Genomic DNA, 20,914 nt, shown 5'->3' on the forward strand with positions numbered 1-20,914 from the left:
GAAAGATGTTAGTTTGAAATTATTGCCTGAGTTTACTACAAAATGAAAAGGTAAAAAAAGTCAATGTTTAAAGGGACCTTAGGAAGCATCTAGTTCAGTTAATCTTAATATAGCTTTGTATCAGAATTACCTGAAAAGCATGTTGATCCAGAGTCTCAGGACCCATCTTAGATGAAATGAATCAGTTTGTTTATTTATGCGTGGAGAAAGAAAAAGCAGTGTTTTCAAGTCTCAGACTGCAAATCAAATTTCTAATCATTGTAATATATTTGTCAAAAGTCCTTTGCAGACCAAGCAGATTGATTTAAAATCAAACTTTCAAGTAGAAGTTCCATCAGCCACTCGTTACTGCTGTATAGGAGCACAGGACTCAGGAAGTTCTACATTGTCTATTCCCCCTAGCCCCCACACTTATATTCAACGTGAATATTATTAATTGCTAACAACTCACAGGTAATCATAAACCTGATTGGGATAAAGCAGGGCTTAAGAAATAGTCTCTTGAGGATGTTTGTTAGTGTTTTTCTATAAAATCAGTTAGACCGTCTTTTTAGATTGTGAAGGTCAGTTGTTTTAGGGTCCTGAAATTCAGCTATCCTAAAAGAAGAGGGATGCCCTAAATGAAAAATAAAATTAATATAAAAGTTAAAAATTATTTAAATTTTATTTTTATTGAAGTATAGTTGATTTACAGTGTTGTGTTAATTTCTGGTATACAGCAAAGGATTGTGTTATGTGTGTGTGTGTGTGTGTGTGTGTGTGTGTGTGTATATATATAATCTTTTTCATATTCTTTTCCATTATGGTTTATTATAAGAAATTGAGTATATTGACAGTTCCCTGTTGTATACAGTAGGACCTTGTCGTTTAATGCAAAAGTTTCCGTTACAGAAAAGAGATGTGAATTGAACCCTGAGGGTCCAGTGATTTCTAAGTGGTCAGTAGTAGACATTTATTTTTGATTACATAGTGTCACTCATTGGAGTTTCTTGAAGCTCTCAAGGTAGGATGCTAGTCCTCTAGACGACATTGTCCACAGTCCTGGCAGTCTTTCCTATAAGGGCATATATGAATTGAACATTTTACCAGACTTCCTTAACTCAGATAGTGGTTTTTCCAGGGAAAATTTTAGCCCAATGCATGGTCTGCTATGGTGGCAAGCACTTAGAGATTTATATCAAGTCATCAGATTTTAGTTCATAGATCTTCTTCAGATCATGGGGAAAGGATCAATTGCATGGTGACCTGGAATCCTTATAGGGATCTGGATCATCAAGTCTCAGGTCTCTCTTTTTCCAGGTCAGATGAGAAGGGGAAATTTAGGATTGCTAGTTTGGAGGATTATAACTAGATATTGGAAGAAATAGAAGGGATTGAAGATTTGCTAAATATAAGTTGGGTAAAGTAACAGGATCCAGTTCAATTTACATATGGATACCAAAACTGTTTTTTTTTTTTTCAGAAGGGGAGCAAGTCATTTAAATCTCAACCAGACAAGTGTGAGTGTGCATCCTTATAGGTTACCCTCCACTAACAAGAGGTGCAAATGTTCAGGTAGCTCAAAGACAAAGAATAGGGCAGTCTTCTGATAATCCAAAAGGATGTGATCTAGACAATGCATCATTTTCCATTGAAACACAGAAATTCTCCCTTTTGATGAAAGTTAATCTCAAAGAAAAAATATTCTTGATTAAAAAATAAGGCTGGTCTCATTAGATTTGGTCTATTTGTAGGTGCAACAAGGATAATCATTTGCTATATGGATCTGTTTAAGTTTGCATTACTGAAAGTTTTCAAGAATTGTAGATTGGATTTTTTAAAATATAAATTTATTTATTTTAATTGGAGGCTAATTACTTTACAATATTGTATTGGTTTTGCCATACATCAACATGAATCTGCCATGGGTGTACATGTGTTCTCCATCCTGAACCCCCCTCGCACCACCCTCCCCATACCATTTCACCTGCAGAACCTAAAAATTTGAGTGAGTTCTTCTCTAGATAGGCAAAATATCCTGAAGTTTTCAGTTCTGCAAGGAAGAGACTTTCCTTACTCAACTATAAGGCCAGGAACTCTGCAAGGCAGGTATTAACCTGGTTTTCCCAAGAGGGCTTTGAATCTTTGTTGGCCCCGTAGTCAACCTTACTCATTAAAAGCATCTGGTCATATCCACTTCAATGAGCATCATATCAGATATGTCATTGCAGGTAAGGCCTTGGTTTCTTAAACTAATGTTTCAAATCATTTTCTAATAATAAAGAGGACAGACCCTAATTTAACCTATGTAAATAATGATCAGATCAGATCAGTCGCTCAGTCCGGTCCGACTCTTTGCGACCCCATGAATCGCAGCACGCCAGGCCTCCCTGTCCATCACCAACTCCCGGAGTTCATTTAGACTCATGTCCATCGAGTCAGTGATGCCATCCAGCAATCTCATCCTCTGTCGTCCCCTTCTCCTCTTGCCCCCAATCCCTCCCAGCATCAGAGTCTTTTCCAGTGAGTCAACTCTTCTCATGAAGTGGCCAAAGTATTGGAGTTTCAGCTTTAGCGTCATTCCTTCCAAAGAAATCCCAGGGCCGATCTCCTTCAGAATGGACTGGTTGGATCTCCTTGCAGTCCAAGGGACTCTCAAGAGTCTTCTCCAACACCACAGTTCAAAAGCATCAATTCTTCGGCACTCAGCCTTCTTCACAGTCCAACTCTCACATCCATACATGACCACAGGAAAAACCATAGCCTTGACTAGACGGACCTTTGTTGGCAAAGTAATGTCTCTGCTTTTGAATATGCTATCTAGGTTGGTCATAACTTTCCTTCCAAGGAGTAAGCATCTTTTAGTTTCATGGCTGCAGTCACCATCTGTAGTGATTTTGGAGCCCCCCAATATAAAGTCTGACACTGTTTCCACTGTTTCCCCATCTATTTCCCATGAAGTGATGGGACTGGATGCCATGATCTTCGTTTTCTGAATGTTGAGCTTTAAGCCAACTTTTTCACTCTCCACTTTCACTTTCATCAAGAGGCTTTTGAGTTCCTCTTCACTTTCTGCCATAAGGGCAGTGTCATCTGCATATCTGAGGTTATTGATATTTCTCCCAGCAATCTTGATTCCAGCTTGTGTTTCTTCCAGTCCAGTGTTTCTCATGATGTACTCTGCATATAAGTTAAATAAGTCGGATGACAATATACAGCCTTGATGTATTCCTTTTCCTATTTGGAACCAGTCTGTTGTTCCATGTCCAGTTCTAACTGTTGCTTCCTGACCTGCATACAGGTTTCTCAAGAGGCAGGTCAGGTGGTCTGGTATTCCCATCTCTTTCAGAATTTTCCACAGTTTATTGTGATCCACACAGTCAAAGGCTTTGGCATAGTCAATAAAGCAGAAATAGATGTTTTTCTGGAACTCTCTTGCTTTTTCCATGATCCAGCAGATGTTGGCAATTTGATCTCTGGTTCCTCTGCCTTTTCTAAAACCAGCTTGGACATCAGGAAGTTCACGGTCATGTATGCTGACGCCTGGCTTGGAGAATTTTAAGCATTACTTTACTAGCATGTGAGATGAATGCAATTGTGCGGTAGTTTGAGCATTCTTTGGCATTGCCTTTCTTTGGGATTGGAATGAAAACTGACCTTTTCCAGTCCAGTGGCCACTGCTCAGTTTTCCAAATTTGCTGGCATATTGAGTGCAGCACTTTCACAGCATCATCTTTCAGGATTTGAAATAGCTCAACTGGAATTCCATCACCTCCACTAGCTTTGTTCGTAGTGATGCTTTCTAAGGCCCACTGGACTTCACATTCCAGGATGTCTGACTCTAGGTCAGTGATCACACCATCGTGATTATCTGGGTCTTGAAGATCTTTTTCGTACAGTTCTTCTGTGTATTCTTGCCACCTATCTTAATATCTTCTGCTTCTGTTAGGTCCATATCATTTCTGTCCTTTATTGAGCCCATCTTTGCATGAAATGTTCCCTTGGTATCTCTAATTTTCTTGAATAAATCTCTAGTCCTTCCCATTCTGTTGTTTTCCTCTATTTCTTTGCATTGATCACTGAGGAAGGCTTTCTTATCTTTTCTTGCTATTCGTTGGAAGTCTGCATTCAGATGCTTATATCTTTCCTTTTCTCCTTTGCTTTTCGCTTCTCTTCTTTTCACAGCTATTTGTAAGGCCTCTCCAGAGAGCCATTTTGCTTTTCTGCATTTCTTTTCCATAGGGATGGTCTTGATCCCTGTCTCTTGTACAGTGTCACGAACCTCATTCCATAGTTCATCAGGTACTCTATCTATCATATCTAGGCCCTTAAATCTATTTGTCACTGCCACTGTATAATCATAAGGGATTTGATTTACGTCATACCTGAATGGTCTAGTGATTTCCCCTACTTTCTTCAATTTAAGTCTGAATTTGGAATAAGGAGTTCATGATCTGAGCCACAATCAGCTCCCGGTCTTGTTTTTGTTGACTGTATAGAGCTTCTCAGTCTTTGGCTGCAAAGAACATAATCAATCTGATTTCGGTGTTGACCATCTGGTGATGTCCATGTTTAGAGTCTTCTCTTGTGTTGTTGAAAGAGGGTGTTTGCTATGACCAGTGCATTTTCTTGGCAAAACTCTATTTGCCTTTGCCATGCTTCATTCAGTATTCCATGGCCAAATTTGCCTTTTACTCCAGGTGTTTCTTGACTTCCTACTTTTGCATTCCAGTCCCTTATAGTGAAAAGGACATCTTTTTTAGGTCTTAGTTCTAAAAGGTCTTGTAGGTCTTCATAGTACCGTTCAACTTCAGCTTCTTCAGCATTACTGGTTGGGGCCTAGACTTGGATTACTGTGATATTGAATGGTTTGCCTTGGAAACGAACAGAGATCATTCTGTCGTTTTTGAGATTGCATCCAAGTAATGCATTTTGGACTCTCTTGTTGACCATGATGGCTACTGCATTTCTTCCTAGGGATTCCTGCCCACAGTAGTAGATATAATTGTCATCCTAGTTAAATTCACCCATTCCAGTCCATTTCAGTTTGCTGATTCCTAGAATGTCGACATTCACTCTTGCCACCTCTCGTTTTACCACTTCCAATTTGCCTTGATTCTTGGACCTGACATTCCAGGTTCCTCTGCAATATTGCTCTTTACAGCATCGGACCTTGCTTCTATCACCAGTCACATCCACAGCTGGGTATTCTTTTTGCTTTGGCTCTATCCCTTCATTCTTTCTGGAGTTATTTCTCCACTGATCTCCAGTAGCATATTGGGCACCTACTGACCTGGGAAGTTCCTCTTTCAGTATCCTATCATTTTACCTTTTCATACTGTTCATGGGGTTCTCAAGGCAAGAATACTGAAGTGGATTGACATTCTCTTCTCCAGTGGACCACATTCTGTCAGATCTCTTCTTAGTTTTCATTTAAAAAATGAAGATTGAATATATTGGAACTTGTGTATTATAATAGAAATATGGAAATAGAGAAAATGAATATTAAAGGCTTCATTTCCTGAGTACCTACTATGTGTAAAAAGGTTTGCATATATTATCTGATTATCAGAGCAATTCTTAAGAAATTGAGACTAAGTTAAGGAAATTTTTTCAGATGACATGATGCTATACATTGAAAGATGCCACCAGTAAACTACTAGAGCTCATGAAAGAATTTGGTAAACTTGAAGGATACAATACTAATATACAAAACTCTGTTATGTTTCCATATACTACCAACCAATTATCAGAAAGAGAAATGAAGGAAATAATCCCATTGAAATTATTGCATCAAACTATTGGTCTTCTGCAACACCACAGTTCGAAACCATCAATTCTTCAGGGCTCAGCTTTCTTTATTGTCCAATTCTCACATCCATACGTGACTACTGGAAAAACCTTAGCTTTGATTAGATGGATGTTTGTCAACAAAGTATTGTCTCTGCTTTTTAATATGCTCTCTAAGTGGGTCATGAATTTTCTTCCAAGGAGCAAGTGCCTTTTAATTTCATGGCTACAGTTACCATCTGCAGTGATTTTTGTGCCCAAGAAAATAGTCTGTCACTGTTTCCATTGTTTCCCCATCTATTTGCCGTGAAGTGATGGGACCAGATACCATGGTCTTAGTTTTAGAATGTTGAGTTTTAAGCTAACTATTTCACTCTCCTCTTTCACTTTCATCAAGAGGATCTTCAGTTCCTCTTCAATTTCTGTAGTAAGGGTGGCATCATCTGTGTATCTGAGGTTACTGACATTTCCTCCGGTAATCTTGATTCCAGCTTGTGCTTCAGTAAGCCCGGCATTTCACATGATACACTCTGCATGGATGATAAATAAGCAGGCTGACAATATACAGCCTTAATGTGCTCCTTTCCCAATTTGGAACTAATCTGTTGTTCCATGGCCACTTTCAACTGTTGCTTCTTGACCTGCATACAGATTTCTCAGGAGGTTGGTAAGGTGGCCTGGTATTCCCATCTCTTGAAGAATTTTCCACAGTTTATTGTGATCTACATAGTCAAAGGATTTGGTATAATCATTAAAGCAGAAGTAGATGTTTCTCTGTAATTCTCTTGCTTTTTCTATGATCCAACAGATGGTGGCAATTTGATCTCTTGTTCCTCTACCTTTTCTAAATCCATTGAACATCTGGAAGTTCATGGTTCACATTCTGTTGAAGCCTCGCTTGGAGAATTTTGAGCATTACTTTGCTAGCGTGTGAGATGAGTGCAATTGTGTGGTAGTTTGAACATTCTTTGGCATTGCCATTCTTAGGGATTGGAGTGAAAACTGACCATTTTCAGTTCTGTTGCCAGTGTTGTTTTCCAAATTTGCTAGCATATTGAGTGCAGCATTTTAACAGCATCATCTTTTAGGGTTTGAATTAGCTCAACTGGCAGTCCATCACCTCCAGTAGCTTTGTTCATAGTGATGCTTCCCAAGGCCCACTTGACTTTGCATTCTAGGATGTCTGGCTCTAGGTGAGTGATCACACCATCGTGGTTATCTGGGTCCTGAAGATCTTTTTTGTATAGTTCTTCTGTGTATTCTTGCCACATCTTCTTAATATTTCCTGCTTCTGTTAGGTCCATACCATTTCCGTCCTTTACCATGCCCATCTTTGCATGAATGTTCCCTTGGTATCTCTAATTTTCTTGAAGAGATCTCTAGTCTTTCCCATTCCATTGTTTTCCTCTACTGTCTTTGCACTGATCACAGAAGAAGGCTTTCTTATCTTTCTTTGTTATTCTTTGAAAGTGCCTTCAAATGGGTATATCTTTCCTTTTCTGCTTTGCCTTTAGCTTCTCTTATTTTCTCAGCTATTTTAAGGTCTCCTCAGACAACCATTTTGCCTTTTTGCATTTGTTTTACTTGGGGATGGTCTTGATCACTGCCTCCTGTACAATGTCATAAACCTCTGTCCATAGTTCTTCAGGCACTCTGTCTATCAGATCTTGAATGTATTGAATCTAATAGAGTCCCTTGAATCTATTTGTCTCTTCCAGTGTATAATCGTAAGGGATTTGGTTTAGCTCATACTTGAATTGTCTAGTAGTTTTCCTTCCTTTCTTCAATTTAAGTCTGAATTTTGCAATAAGGAGTTCGTGATTGGAGCCATAGTCAGCTCCTGATCTTTTTTTTTGCTGACTGTATAGAGCTTCTCTGTTTGGCTGCAAAGAATATAATCAATATGATTTCAGTATTGACCATCTGATGATGTCCATGTGTAGAGTCTTCTCTAGTGTTGTTGGAAGAGGTTGTTTGCTGTGACCAATGTGTTTTCTTGGCAAGACTCTGTTAGCCTTTGCCTTGCTTCATTTTGTACTGGTCCATTTTGTGGATCATAAAAAACTGGAAAATTTTTAAATAGATGGAAATACTAACCAGATTACCTGCCTCCTGAGAAACCTCTATGCAGATCAAGTATCAATGGTTAGAACCAGACAAGGAACAGCAGACTGGTTCCTAATTAGGAAAGGAGTATGTCAAGGCTGTGTCTTGTCACCCTGCTTATTTAACTTCTATGCAGAATGCATCATGTGAAATGTTAGGCTACATGAATCACAAGCTGGTATCAAGATTGCAGAGAATCATATCAATAACTTCAGATATGCCGATGATACCACCCTAATGATAGAAAATGAAGAGGAACTTAAAAGCCTCTTGATGATGGTGAAAGAGGAGAGTGTAAAAGCTGGCTTAAACTCAGCATTTAAAATCTAAGATCATGGCCTCTGGTCTCTTCACTTCATGGCAAATAGATTGTGAAAAAATCAAAACTGTAGTAGATTTTATTTTCTTGGCCTCCAAAATCCCTGTGGATGGTGACTAAAGCCATGAAATTAAAAGACAGTTGCTCCTCGGAAGAAAAAGTATGACAAACCTAAATGGCACATTAAAAAGCAGTGACATCACTTTGTTGAGAAAGGTCTGTATAGTCAAAGCATTGTTTTTTCCAGTAATCATGTAAGGATGTTAGATTTGGACCACAAAGAAGGCTGAGTGCTTAAGAATTGATGCTTTCAATCTGTGATACTGATGAAGACTCTTGAGAGTTCCTTGGACAGCAAGGACATCAAACCAGTCAATCCTAAAGGAAATCAACCCTGAATATTCATTGGTAGGAATGAAGCTGAAACTTAAGTCCTTTGGCCACCTGATGAGAAGAGCCATCTCATTGAAAAGACCCTGATGCTGTTCAAAATTGAAGAGAAATGGAAAAGAGGGCCAGGATGAGGTGGGTGTACAGCATCATCGACTCAATGGACATGAGTTAGAGCAAACTCCAGGAGTGAGTAAAGGCCGGGGAAGCTTGATGTGCTGCAGTCCATGGGGTTGCAAAGAGTCAGACATACTGAACGACTGAGCAACAAACATCAGTGAATAAAACAGTCAAGAATATTTGTATAGAAATGTTTGTTTGAATATTTTTTCACTTCTTTTGCGAATATACCCAGGCATGGAATTGCTGAATCATATGATAACTGTATGTTTAACTTTTATTTATTTTTTTAGCACTTGTCAAAGTCACTTTAAATGTACAGAATGTTATATGTCAACTATATATCAATAAAACTGCAGGTAAAAGCTGAGGTAGGAGCATTCCCCCAAGAAAAGAGAAGGAAAAAGGAAATCAGTATTGAATTGAATAGGTACTGAACTTTTCTTCTTTTGTCCTTAGATTTGACACCTTCATGTAGTGATGCCATTGGGTTGTGGCACTGGTTTCTACCTCTTTTCCCTTAACCTCTGCCCACTTGCCTATCAAGTACCATAATTAATTTGGTTTATCTTTTATTCTGTCCTTTCAGCTGAATCCTTCAAAGAATTTGCTGAATTGCTCAACGAAGTAGAAAACGAGAGGATGATGATGGTAGGTCATTAACACTTGGCCTGGAGCCACGATCATGGCTGACTTTGGACATTTTTTTTTCTGTCCTCATTGGTTAGAGTGTTGCTTTTTTGTTTGAGTTTCTGTCTCATTACTACCTGGGTACTATAAAGACTGGAATTTGATTTGATTATTCTATCTCAAGTTCCCATTCTGAGAGTTTAAAGGGATATCACTCTATTCATTTCAGTGAGATAAGACTTGAGAGGACATTAAATTTGGCTGTTGAACATATTGACAAAAAATGTGGTCTTTAGTGTTCTTAAATTATCTATTTGTGTTTATCTCCTTTTAGAAATAATGAGTTTATATTTATATGTTTACATTTAGACATGTGATAGTTTTTTTTTTATATCTATGTGATAACTTTTTTCCTTACATTTAAAATCTCATTCATTAATATTAATAGACTTGGTATTTAGAGCATGTTTAGTTTTGTAGAAAAATTGAGTGAAAATATAGAGATTTCTTATACAGTTGCCCTTTGAACATGTGTTTGAGCTCTGTGAGTCCACTTATATTTAGGTACTTTTCAATGAATACTACAGTACTACATGATGTGACTTTGGTTGAATCTATGGGTACAGAACCTCAGATACTGGAGGACTGACTGTAAAGCTATATGCAGAGTTTTGACTGCTCAGGGTTGGGGCTTATGCCCTTAACACTTGCACTGTTCAAAGGTAAACTGTACTCCATTTCTCCTTGCCACCACTCCCCATATAGTTTCCCTTATTAACATCTTGCATGTGTGGTTTCCCTTATTATTAACAACTTGCAACACAATATTATTAGCTCAAGTCCATAGTTACTTTAGGGTTCAATTTTTGTGTTGAATATTTTATCACTTTTGAAAAATGCTTAATGACGTATATACAACATCAAAGTTTCATCATACAGAATATTTTCACTACCCTAAAAATCTCCTGTGATTCCCCCTACCTTTTCTGACACCCAAACCCCTGACAGACACTTATCTTTTTACTGTGTTTTGCCTTTTCTAGAATGTCATATAATTGGAGTTGTATAATATAGCTTTTTCAGATTGGTTTCTTTGACTTAGCAACATGCATTTAAAGTTCCTCTATGTCTTTTCATGGCTTCATAACTCGTTTTTTTTGGTCAGTGAATATTATGTATGCGTATATTATAGTAAATATTCCATTATATGGATGTGCCATGGTTTCTTCATCGTTTCACCTTATGAAGAATATATTGGTTACTCCCAAGTTTTGGCAATTATGAAAAAACTTCCATACACATCTGTGTACAGATTTTTATGTGGATATAAATTTTCAGCTCTTTTCAGTAAATTCTAAGGGATACAATTTCTAGATTGTGTGATGAGTAGGTCTAGATTTGTAAAAAACTGCCAAACTGTTTTCCAAATTGGCTGTACCATTTTGCAATCTCACCAGCCATGAATGACAGTTCTTGTTGCTGCACATTATTGCAAGCTTTTGATGTTGGCTGTGATTTGGATTTCACCCACTCTAATATGTATTTTTGTTGTTGTTTAGTTGCTAAGTCATGTTCAGCTCTTTGTGACTCCATGGACTGCAGCGTGCCAGACTTCCCTGTCCTTTACTATCTCCTGGAGCTTGCCCAAACTCATGTCCATTGAGTCAATGATGCTATCTAACTATTTCATCTTCTGTTGCCCCCTTCTTCTGCTTTCAAAATTTCCCAGCATTAAGTTCTTTTCCAACGAGTTGGCTCTTTGCTTCGGGTGGCCAAAGTATTGGAGCTTGAACTTCGGCTTCAGTCTTTCCAGTGAATATTCAGGGTTGATTTCCTTTATGATTAACTGCAAGGTTTGATCTCTGTGCAGCCCAAAGGACTCTGAAGAGTCTTCTCCAGGACTAGAATTTGAAGGTATTAATTCTTCAGCACTCTTTCTTCTTTATGGTCCAACTGTCACATCTGTACATTACTACTGGAAAAGCTATAGCTTTGGCTATACAGATTTCTGTTGGCAAAGTGAAGTTGCTGATTTTTAGTACACTGTCTAGGTTTATCATAGCTTTCTTTCCAAAGACCATGTGTCTTTTAATTTCATGGCTGTAATCACCACCCACAGTTATTTTGGAGCCAAAGAAAATAAAATCTGTCACTGCTTCTACTTTTCTCTCTTCTATTTGCCAGCAAGTGATGGGACCAGATGCCATGATCTTAGTGTTTTGAATGTTGAGTTTTAAGCCAGCTTTTCACTCTCCTCTTTTACCCTCATCAAGAATCTCTTTAATTCCTCTTCAGTTTTTGCCATTGGTGGTATCATCTGCATATTTGAGGTCATTGATATTTCTCCCAACAATCTTGATTCTAATTTGTGTTTTATCCAGTCTAGCATTTCGCATGAGGTACTCTGCATACATGTTAAATAAGCAGGGTGACAATATACAGCCTTGAGATACTCTTTTCCCAATGTTGAACCAGTCCATTTTTCTATGTCTGGTTCTAATTATTGCTTATTGACCTGCATACCAGTTTCTCATGAGACAGGTTAGCTGGTCTGGTATTCCCATCTCTTTAAGAATTTTCCATGGTTTGTTGTTGTCCACACAGTCAAAGACTTTCGTGTAGTCAATGAAGCAGAAGTAGGTATTATTGTGGACTTCCCTTGCTTTCTTTATGATCCAGCAAATGTTGACAATTCAATCTGTGGTTCCTCTGCCTTTTGTAAATCCAGTTTGTACATCTGGAAGTTCTCGGTTCACATACTGCTGAAACTTAGCTTGAAGGATTTTGATCATTACCTAGCTAACATGTGAAATGAGTGTAATTGTACAGTAGTTTGAACGCTCTTTAGCATTGCCCTTCTTTGCAGTTGGAATGAAAATTGACCTTTTCCAGTAGTCTTGTGGCCACCGGTAGGTTTTCCAAATTTGCTGACATATTGAATGCAGCACTTTAACAGCATCATTGTTCAGGATTTAAGATAGCTCAGCTGTAATTCCATTGCTTCCACTAGGATTGTTCATAGTAATGCTTCCTGAGGCCACTTGATTTCACACCCCAAGATTTGTGGCTCTGAGTGAGTGACCACACCATTGTGGTTATCTGGGTCATTAAGACTTTTTTTTAGTTTTTCTGTGTATTCCTGTTACCTTTTCTTAATGTCTTCTGCTTCTGTTAGGTACTTATCGTTTCTGTTGTTTATCATGCCCATCCTCATATGAAATGTTCCTTTGTGTATAATAGTATATATTTGCTGTTGTAATTTGCTTTTTCCTGATGACATTTGATTTGGAACATATTTGCATATGCTTATTTGCTGTCTATACATCATCTTTCATGAGGGATGTGTTCACATCTTTTGCCTACTTCTTGAAAGTGAAAGTCTCTCAGTAGTGTTCAACTCTTTGCCTTAATTGTTTTCTTTGCTATTGTTAAGTTTTAAGATTTCTTTGTATATTTCGGATGTCAGTCCTTTATCAGAAATGTTCTTTGCACAAAATATTCCAATCTGTGGCTTATCTTTTCATTTTTTTAGAAAGTCTTTTGCAGAGCCGAAATTTTGAATTTGAATGAAGCCCATTTTATCAGGTCCTTCATCAATCATGCTTTTGGGGTTGTATCTAAAAAGGCATTACCAAACAAAAACTCATCTATATGGTTTCATTTGTTATTTTGTAAGGCTTCCCTAAGGCTCAGTGGGTAGAGTATCTGCCTGTAATACAGGAAATACAGGAGATGCATGTTCAATCCCTGGGTTGGGAAATTGCCCTGGAGGAGGAAATGGTAACCCATGCCAATATTCTTGCCTAAAAAATTCCATGTGTTGAGGAGCCTCATGGGCTACAATCCAAAGGGTCACAGAGAATTGGACACACTTGTGCACTGGCACAAGATCTTGTAGGAGTTTTATAATTATGTATACATTTAGGTCTATGATCTCTTTTGAACTAATTCTTTTTTTGTTTGCTTTCTTTTTTAAAAAAATTGAAGGGTCATTGCTTTATATAATTTTATTTTCTGTTAAACATGAACAAGAATCAGCCATAAGTATACCCACATCCCCTCCCTCATGGATGTCCCTCCCATTTCCCTCCCAATCCCACCCTTCCAGATTGTACAGAGCCCCTGTTTGAGTTCGCTGAGCCATACAACAAATTCCCATTGGCTATCTATTTTACATATGATATTGTAGGTTTTCATGTTACTCTTTTTATAAATCTCACCCTCTCCCTCCTCCCCTTCCCTCATGTGCATAAGTCTGTTCTCTATGTCTGTTTCTCCATTGCTGCCCTGCAAATAAATTCATCAGTACCATCTTTCTAGATTCCATATATATGCCTTAGTATAGGATATTTATATTTCTCTTTCTGACTTACTTCACTCTGCTTAATAGGCTCTAGGTATGTCCACATTATTAGAACTGACTCAAATGCATACCTTTTTACGACTGAGTAATATTGCATCTGAATGCAGAGTTCCAAAGAATAACAAGAAGAGATAAGAAAGCCTTCCTCAGCGATCAATGCAAAGAAATAGAGGAAAACAACAGAATGGGAAAGACTAGAGATCTCTTCAAGAAAATTAAAGATACAAAGGGAACATTTCATGCAAAGATGGGCTTGATAAAGGACAGAAATGGTATGGACCTAACAGAAGCAGAAAATTAAGAAGAGGTGGCAAGAATACACAGAAGAACTGTACAAAAAAGATCTTCATGACCCAGATAATCACGATCGATGTGATCACTCACCTAGAGCCAGATATGCTGGAATGTGAAGTCAAGTGGGCCTTAGAAAGCATCACTGCGAACAAAGCTAGAGGAGGTGATGGAATTCCAGTTGAGCTATTTCAAATCCTGAAAGATGATGCTGTGAAAGTGCTGCACTCAATATGCCAGCAAATTTGGAAAACTGAGCAGTGGCCACAGGACTGGAAAAGGTCAGTTTTCATTCCAATCCCAAAGAAAGGCAATGCCAAAGAATGCTCAAACTACTGCACAATTGCACTCATCTCACACGCTAGTAAAATAATGCTGAAAATTCTCCAAGCCAGGCTTCAGCAATATGTGAACCGTGAACTTCCAGATGTTCAAACTGGTTTTAGAAAAGGCAGAGGAACCAGAGGCCAAATTGCCAACATCCACTGGATCATGGAAAAAGCAAGAGAGTTCCAGAAAAACATCTATTTCTGCTTTATTGACTATGCCAAAGCCTTTGACTGTGAGGATCACAATAAATTGTGGAAAATTCTGAAAGAGATGGGAATACCAGACTACCTGACCTGCCTCTTGAGAAATTTGTATGCAGGTCACGAAGCAACAGTTAGAACTGGACATGGAACAACAGACTGGTTCCAAATAGGAAAAGGAATACGTCAAGGCTGTGTATTATCACCCTGTTTATTTAACTTATATGCAGAGTACATCATGAGAAACGCTGGACTGGAAGAAGCACAAGCTGGAATCAAGATTGCTGGGAGAAATATCAATAACCTCAGATATGCAGATGACACCACCCTTATGGCAGAAAGTGAAGAGGAACTCAAAAGCCTCTTGATGAAAGTGAAAGTGGAGAGTGAAAAAGTTGGCTTAAACCTCAACATTCAGAAAACGAAGATCATGTCATCCGGTCCTATCACTTCATGGGAAATAGATGGGGAAACAGTGGAAACAGTGTCAGACTTTATTTTTCTGGGCTCCAAAATCACTGCAGATGTTGATTGCAGCCATGAAATTAAAAGACGCTTACTCCTTGGAAGGAAAGTTATGACCAACCTAGATAGCATATTGAAAAGCAGAGACATTACTTTGCCAAAAGGTCCATCTAGTCAAGGCTATGGTTTTTCTTGTGGTCATGTATGGATGTGAGAGTTGGACTGTGAAGAAAGCTGAGCGCCGAAGAATTGATGCTTTTGAACTGTGGTGTTGGAGAAGACTCTTGAGAGTCCCTTGGACTGCAAGGAGATCCAACCAGTCCATTCTGAAGGAGATCGGCCCTGGGATTTCTTTGGAAGGAATGATGCTAAAGCTGAAACTCCAGTACTTTGGCCACCTCATGGGAAGAGTTGACTCATTGGAAAAGACTCTGATGCTGGGAGGGATTGGGGGCAGGAGGAGAAGGGGATGACAGAGGATGAGATGGCTGGATGGCATCACTGACTTGATAGATGTGAGTCTCAGTGAACTCCGGGAGTTGGTAATGGACAGGGAGGCCTGGCTTGCTGCAATTCATGGGGTCACAAAGAGTCAGACATGACTGAGAGACTGAACTAAACTGAACTGATTATTCCATTGTATGTATATACCGCAGCTTCTAAATATAAATGGATATTTAGGTTGCTTCTATGTTCTAGCTATTGTAAATTGTGGTGCAGTAAACATTGGGATACATGTGTCTTCTACAATTTTGGTTTCCTCAGGGTATATGCCTAGTAATGGGATTGCTGGGTCACATGGTGGTTTTATTCTTGATTTTTTAAGGAATCCCCATACTGTCTTCCATAGTGGCTGTATCAATCTGCATTTCTCCACACCCCCTCCAGCATTTATTCTTTATAGACTTTTTGATGATGACTATTTTGACTGGTGTGTGGTGGTATCTCATTGTTGTTTTTATTTGCATTTCTGTAATAACAAGTGATTTTTCTAGTTTCTCTAAATTTCTCTGATTTCTCTCATTAGCATTTCTCTAATAATGAGAAATGCATTTGATTTCCATTTCTCTAATAACGAGTGATGTTGAGCATCTTTTCATGTCTTTATTAGCTATCTGTATGTCTTCTTTGGAGAAATGTCTCTCTAAAGAGATATGTCTCTTTTGAGACATTTTCCCACTTTTTGATTGGGCTGTTTGTTTTTCTGGTATTGAGTTATATATGAGTTGATAGTATATTTTTGAAATTAATTCTTTGTCAGTTATTTCCTTTGCTATTATTTTCTCCCATTTTGGGGGGTTGTCTTTTCACCTTATTTTTAGCTTCCTTTGCTCTACCAAAGCTTTTAAGTTTAATTAGGTCCCACTTGTTTACCTTTATTTTTATTTCTCTTACTCTAGGAGGTGAGTCATAGAGGATCTTGCTTTGATCATGTTGTCAAGTATTCTGCCTGTGTTTTCCTTAAGAGTTTTATAGTTTCTGGTCTTACTTTTAGGTCTTTAAGTCATTTTGAGTTTATCTTTCTGTATGGCATTCAAAAGTGTTCTAATTTCATTGTTTTACATGTAGCTGAACAGTTTTCCCAGCAGCACTTATTGAAGAGGCTATCTTTGCCCCATTGTATATTCTTGCCTCCTTTGTCAAAAATAAGATACCCATTGGTGCATGGGCTATTTATCTTGCTCCATTGTTACATATTTCTGCTTTTGTGCCAGTGCCATACTGTCTTGATGATTGTAGCTTTGTAGTATAGTCTGAAGTCAGAAAGGTTGATTGCTCCAGCTCCATTCTTTGTTCTCAAAACTGCTTTGGGTATTTGGGCTTTTTTGTGTTTCTGTATGAATTGTGAACTTTTTTGTTCTAGTTCTTTAAAAATGCCATTGGTAATTTGATAGGAAACACATTACATTTGTAGATTGAATTTGGTAGTATAGTTATTTTCACAATGTAGATCTTCTTACCCAGGAACATGGAATGTTTTTCCATCTGTTTATGTCGTCTTTGATTTCATTCATTAGTATCTTATAATTTTTGATATATAGTTCTTTTGTCTCCTTAGGTAGGTTTTATTCTTAGATATTTTATTCTTTTTGTTGCAGTGGTGAATGGGATTGATTCCTTAATTCCTCTCTCTGATTTTTCATTGTTACTATATAAGAATGCAGGTGATTTCTGTGTATTGACCCTGTATCCCACGACTTTGCTACATTCACTGATTAGCTCTAGTAATTTTCTGATAATTTCTTTTGGCTTTTCTATGTATAGTATCATGTCATCTGCAAACAGTGAGAGCTTTGCCTCTTCTTTTCCGATCTGGATTCCTTTTATTTCTATTTCTTCTCTAATTGCCATAGCTAGGCAAAATTATGTTGAATAATAGTGGTGAGAGTGGACACCCTTGTCTTATTCCTGATCTTAGAGGGAATACTTTCAGTTTTTAATCACTGAGAATGTTTTCTGTGGGCTTATCATATGTGATCTTTACTATGTTGAGGTAGGTTCTTTCTTTGCCCATTTTTTGATGCATTTTAATCATAAATTGGTGGTGAATTGTGTCAAAGACTTTTTATGCATCTATTGAGATTTTCATATGATTTTATCTTTCAATTTTTTTATATAGTGGTTCACATTGATTGATTTGTGTATATTGAAGAATCCTTGCATCTCTGGAATAAACCCAACTTTGTCATGGTGTATGAGCTTTTTAATGTGTTGTTGAATTCTGTTTGCTAGAATTTTGTTGAGGAGTGAATCTATGTTCATCAGTGATATTGGCCTGAAGTGTTCTTTTTTTGTGTGTATTGCCTTTGCCTGATTTTGTTATCAGGGTGATTTTGGCCTTGTAGAATGAGTTTGGATGTGTTCCTTCCTCTGCAATTTTTTGGAATAGTTTCAGAAAAATAGGCATTAGTGCTTCTTTAAATGTATGAAAGAATTCTCCTGTGAAGCCATCTGCCCCTGGGTTTTTGCTTCCTGGGAGAATTTTGATCACAGTTTTGCTTTCAGTATTTGTAATTGCCTTGTCCATAATTTGTATTTATTTCTGATTCAGTCTTGGGAGGTTGAACTGTTCTGATTATCTGTCCATTTCCTGTAGGTTGTCCATTTTATTAGCATATTAATATTCATAATATTCTCATGATCCTTTGTATTTCTGTGTTATCTGTTATAACCTCTCCTTTTCATTTCTGTTTTTTAATTTGATTTTTATCCCTGTTTTTCTTGATGAGTCTGGCTAGTAAATTGTCAATTTTATCTTCTCAATGAACCGGCTTTTAGTTTTATTAACTTTTGCTTGTTTCCTTTATTTCTTTGTCATTTATTTCTGCTCTAATCTTTATTATTTCTTTCCTTTTGATTAATTTGTGGTTTCTTGTTCTTTTTCCAGCAGCTTTCGATGTAGAATTAGGTTGTCTATTCAATGCTTTTCTTGTTTCTTAAGGTAGGATTGTATTACTATAAACTTCCCTCTTAGAACTGATTTTGCTGAACTTCGTAGTTTTTGGCTCGTCATGTTTTCGTTTCCATTTGTTCTAGAAATCTTTTGATTTCCATTCTTATTTCTTCAGTAACATCTTTGTTATTTAGTAATGTATTGTTTAATCTCCATGAGTTTGTGCTTTTTCAGCTTTTTTTTTTTTCTGTAGTTGATATCTAGTCTCAGTGTTGTGGTCAGAGAAAATACTTGATACAATTTCAATTTTCATAAATTTACTGAGGCTTGATTGGTGGCCCAAGATATGGTGTATCCTGAAGAATGTGCCATATGCACTTGAGAAGAAAGTGTATCCTACATTTGGATGTAAAATCCTAAAGATGTCAATTGGGTCCATTTGGTCTAATGTTTCATTTAAGATTTGTGTTTCCTTATTGATTCTGTTTTGATGATCTGTCCATGGGTATAAGTGAGGTGTTTAAGTCCTCTGCTATCACTGTGTTGCTGTCAGTTTCCCCTCTTATGCTTATTAGTGGTTGCCTTCTGTATTGAGATGCTCCTGTGTTGGGCACATACATCTTTACAATTGTTATGTCTTCTTGGATTGATCCCTTTATCATTATACCCTTGATCATTATGTCTTTCTTTACCTCTTGTAATAAGTCTGTTTTGTCTGAATTAAGGATTTCCACTCCAGCTTTCTTTTGGTTTCCATTCTCATGGAATATCTTTTTTCATGCTTTTATTTTCATCCTTTTACTTTAGGTCTAAAGTGGGTCTCTTGTAGACAACATATATATGAGTCTTGTTTCTATATCCATTCAGTCATTTTGTATGTTTTGATTTGTGCATTATATGTTCCCATTGGCATTTTCTTAATTGTTTTGGGTTTGTTTTTGTAGGTCTTTCCTTTCTTTTGTGTTTGCTGGTTATGTAAGTCCCTTTAGTATTTGTTGTAAGGATGGTTTGGTGGTGCTAAACTCTCTTAACTTTGGCTTATCTGTGAAGCTTTTGGTTTCTCCATCAATTTTGAATGAGATCTTTGCCAGGTATAGTAATCTTGGTTGTAGATTTTTTTTTCTTTCAGTACTTTAAATATATCCTGCCATACTCTTCTGGCCTACAGAGTTTCTGGTAAATGATCCACTGTTTATCACATGGGTTTTCCCTTGTATGTTGCTTTTCCCTTGCTGCTTTTAATATTCTTTCTTTGTGTTTAATCTCTGTTAGCTTGATTGATATGTGTCTCGATGTGTTTCTCCTTGGGTTTATCCTCTAAGGGACTCTCTGTGATTCTTGGACTTAATTGACTATTTCCTTTCCCATGTTGGGGAAGTTTTCAACTATAATTTCTTCAAAAATATTTCTCAGTGCCTTTCTTTCTTTCCTTTTCACTCTGGGACACCTATATTTCGAATATTGGTGCATTTATTGCTGTCCCAAATGTCTCTGAGAATACCCTCAATTCTTTTCATTCTTTTTCCTTTATTCTGCTCTTCAGCAGTTATTTCCACCATTCTGTCCTCCAGCTCACTTATCCATTCTTCTGCCTCAGTTATTCTGCTATTGGTTCCTTCTAGAATATTTTAACTTCAGTAATTCTGTTATTCATTATCTGTTTGTTTATTCTTTATTTTTTTTCTACATCCTTGGTGATTGTATTAACTGTGTTGTTCCTTGCATTTTCTCCATTCTATTTTCAAGTCTTTGGAACATCTTTACTGTCATTGTTCTGTATTCCCTTCCAAGTAGATTGCCTATTTCCTCTTCATTTATTTTTTTCTTGTGAGTTTCTACCGTATTCTTTCATTTGTTCTCTATTCCTCTGTCTTTCCATGCTTTTTCTAACTTGTTCCATTTGAAGTCTTCTTTTCACAGGTTTTAGAATTGTATTCCTTCTTCCTTTTGGTTTTTGCCCTTGGAGAGAAAGGTTGGTTGAGTGGTTTGCATTGACTTTTTGTTAGGGGTGACTTGTGCCTGTGTTCTAATTGGAGGAGATCAAGCAGATCAAGCAGGTAATTACAGAAATAATGGGACACATACATAGTTCCACACACACAGTTATAACCAAAATATTCTAAAGAAAAGAGTACAGGTGACTGACTTAGTGAACAAGGGAAACCAAAGTTGATAATGCCCAAATAAAAGCAGAGCTCACTAAGGTTCAGTATTTTAAAGCTGAGCCTGGGCAGAGTGCCAACTGGCGAATATAGCAAAGATAGCACAACAATTTAAATTGCATGATGCAAAAAGAAAGAGTGAAGGAAGGAAAAAAGGGAGAAGAGAAAGAGAAAAGAAATAGAAGAAGGGAGAGAAAAGAGAAAAGGAAGGGCATGGAAGACAGGGTAAATAAAAGAGAAAAAATAGCAAAGCAAAGATAAATAGACACATGTGACAAAGGTTTATATATATTCAGGAATAGCTACAGCTGGTAAAGAAGTTTAAGAAAAGCAGTCAAACATATCAAAAACGAAGTCACAAAAATCACAAAAATT

The 20,914-nt window shown here is 37.4% G+C and overlaps 1 protein-coding gene across 5 annotated transcripts in view; it reads left to right on the plus strand.

The window, feature by feature from the left end:
* The window catches only part of OPHN1 (oligophrenin 1), a 627,113-nt gene that overhangs the window by 191,138 nt on the left and 415,061 nt on the right, over positions 1-20,914 (plus strand). For all 5 annotated transcript variants that reach the window (XM_024988791.2, XM_024988795.2, XM_024988793.2 and 2 more), the window contains one exon: positions 9,294-9,355. In XM_024988791.2, the coding sequence (XP_024844559.1) occupies positions 9,294-9,355 (62 nt within the window). The remainder of the gene's footprint in view (positions 1-9,293; positions 9,356-20,914) is intronic.

This window comes from Bos taurus, chromosome X (assembly GCF_002263795.3).
Source record: "Bos taurus isolate L1 Dominette 01449 registration number 42190680 breed Hereford chromosome X, ARS-UCD2.0, whole genome shotgun sequence".
NCBI lineage: Eukaryota > Metazoa > Chordata > Mammalia > Artiodactyla > Bovidae > Bos > Bos taurus.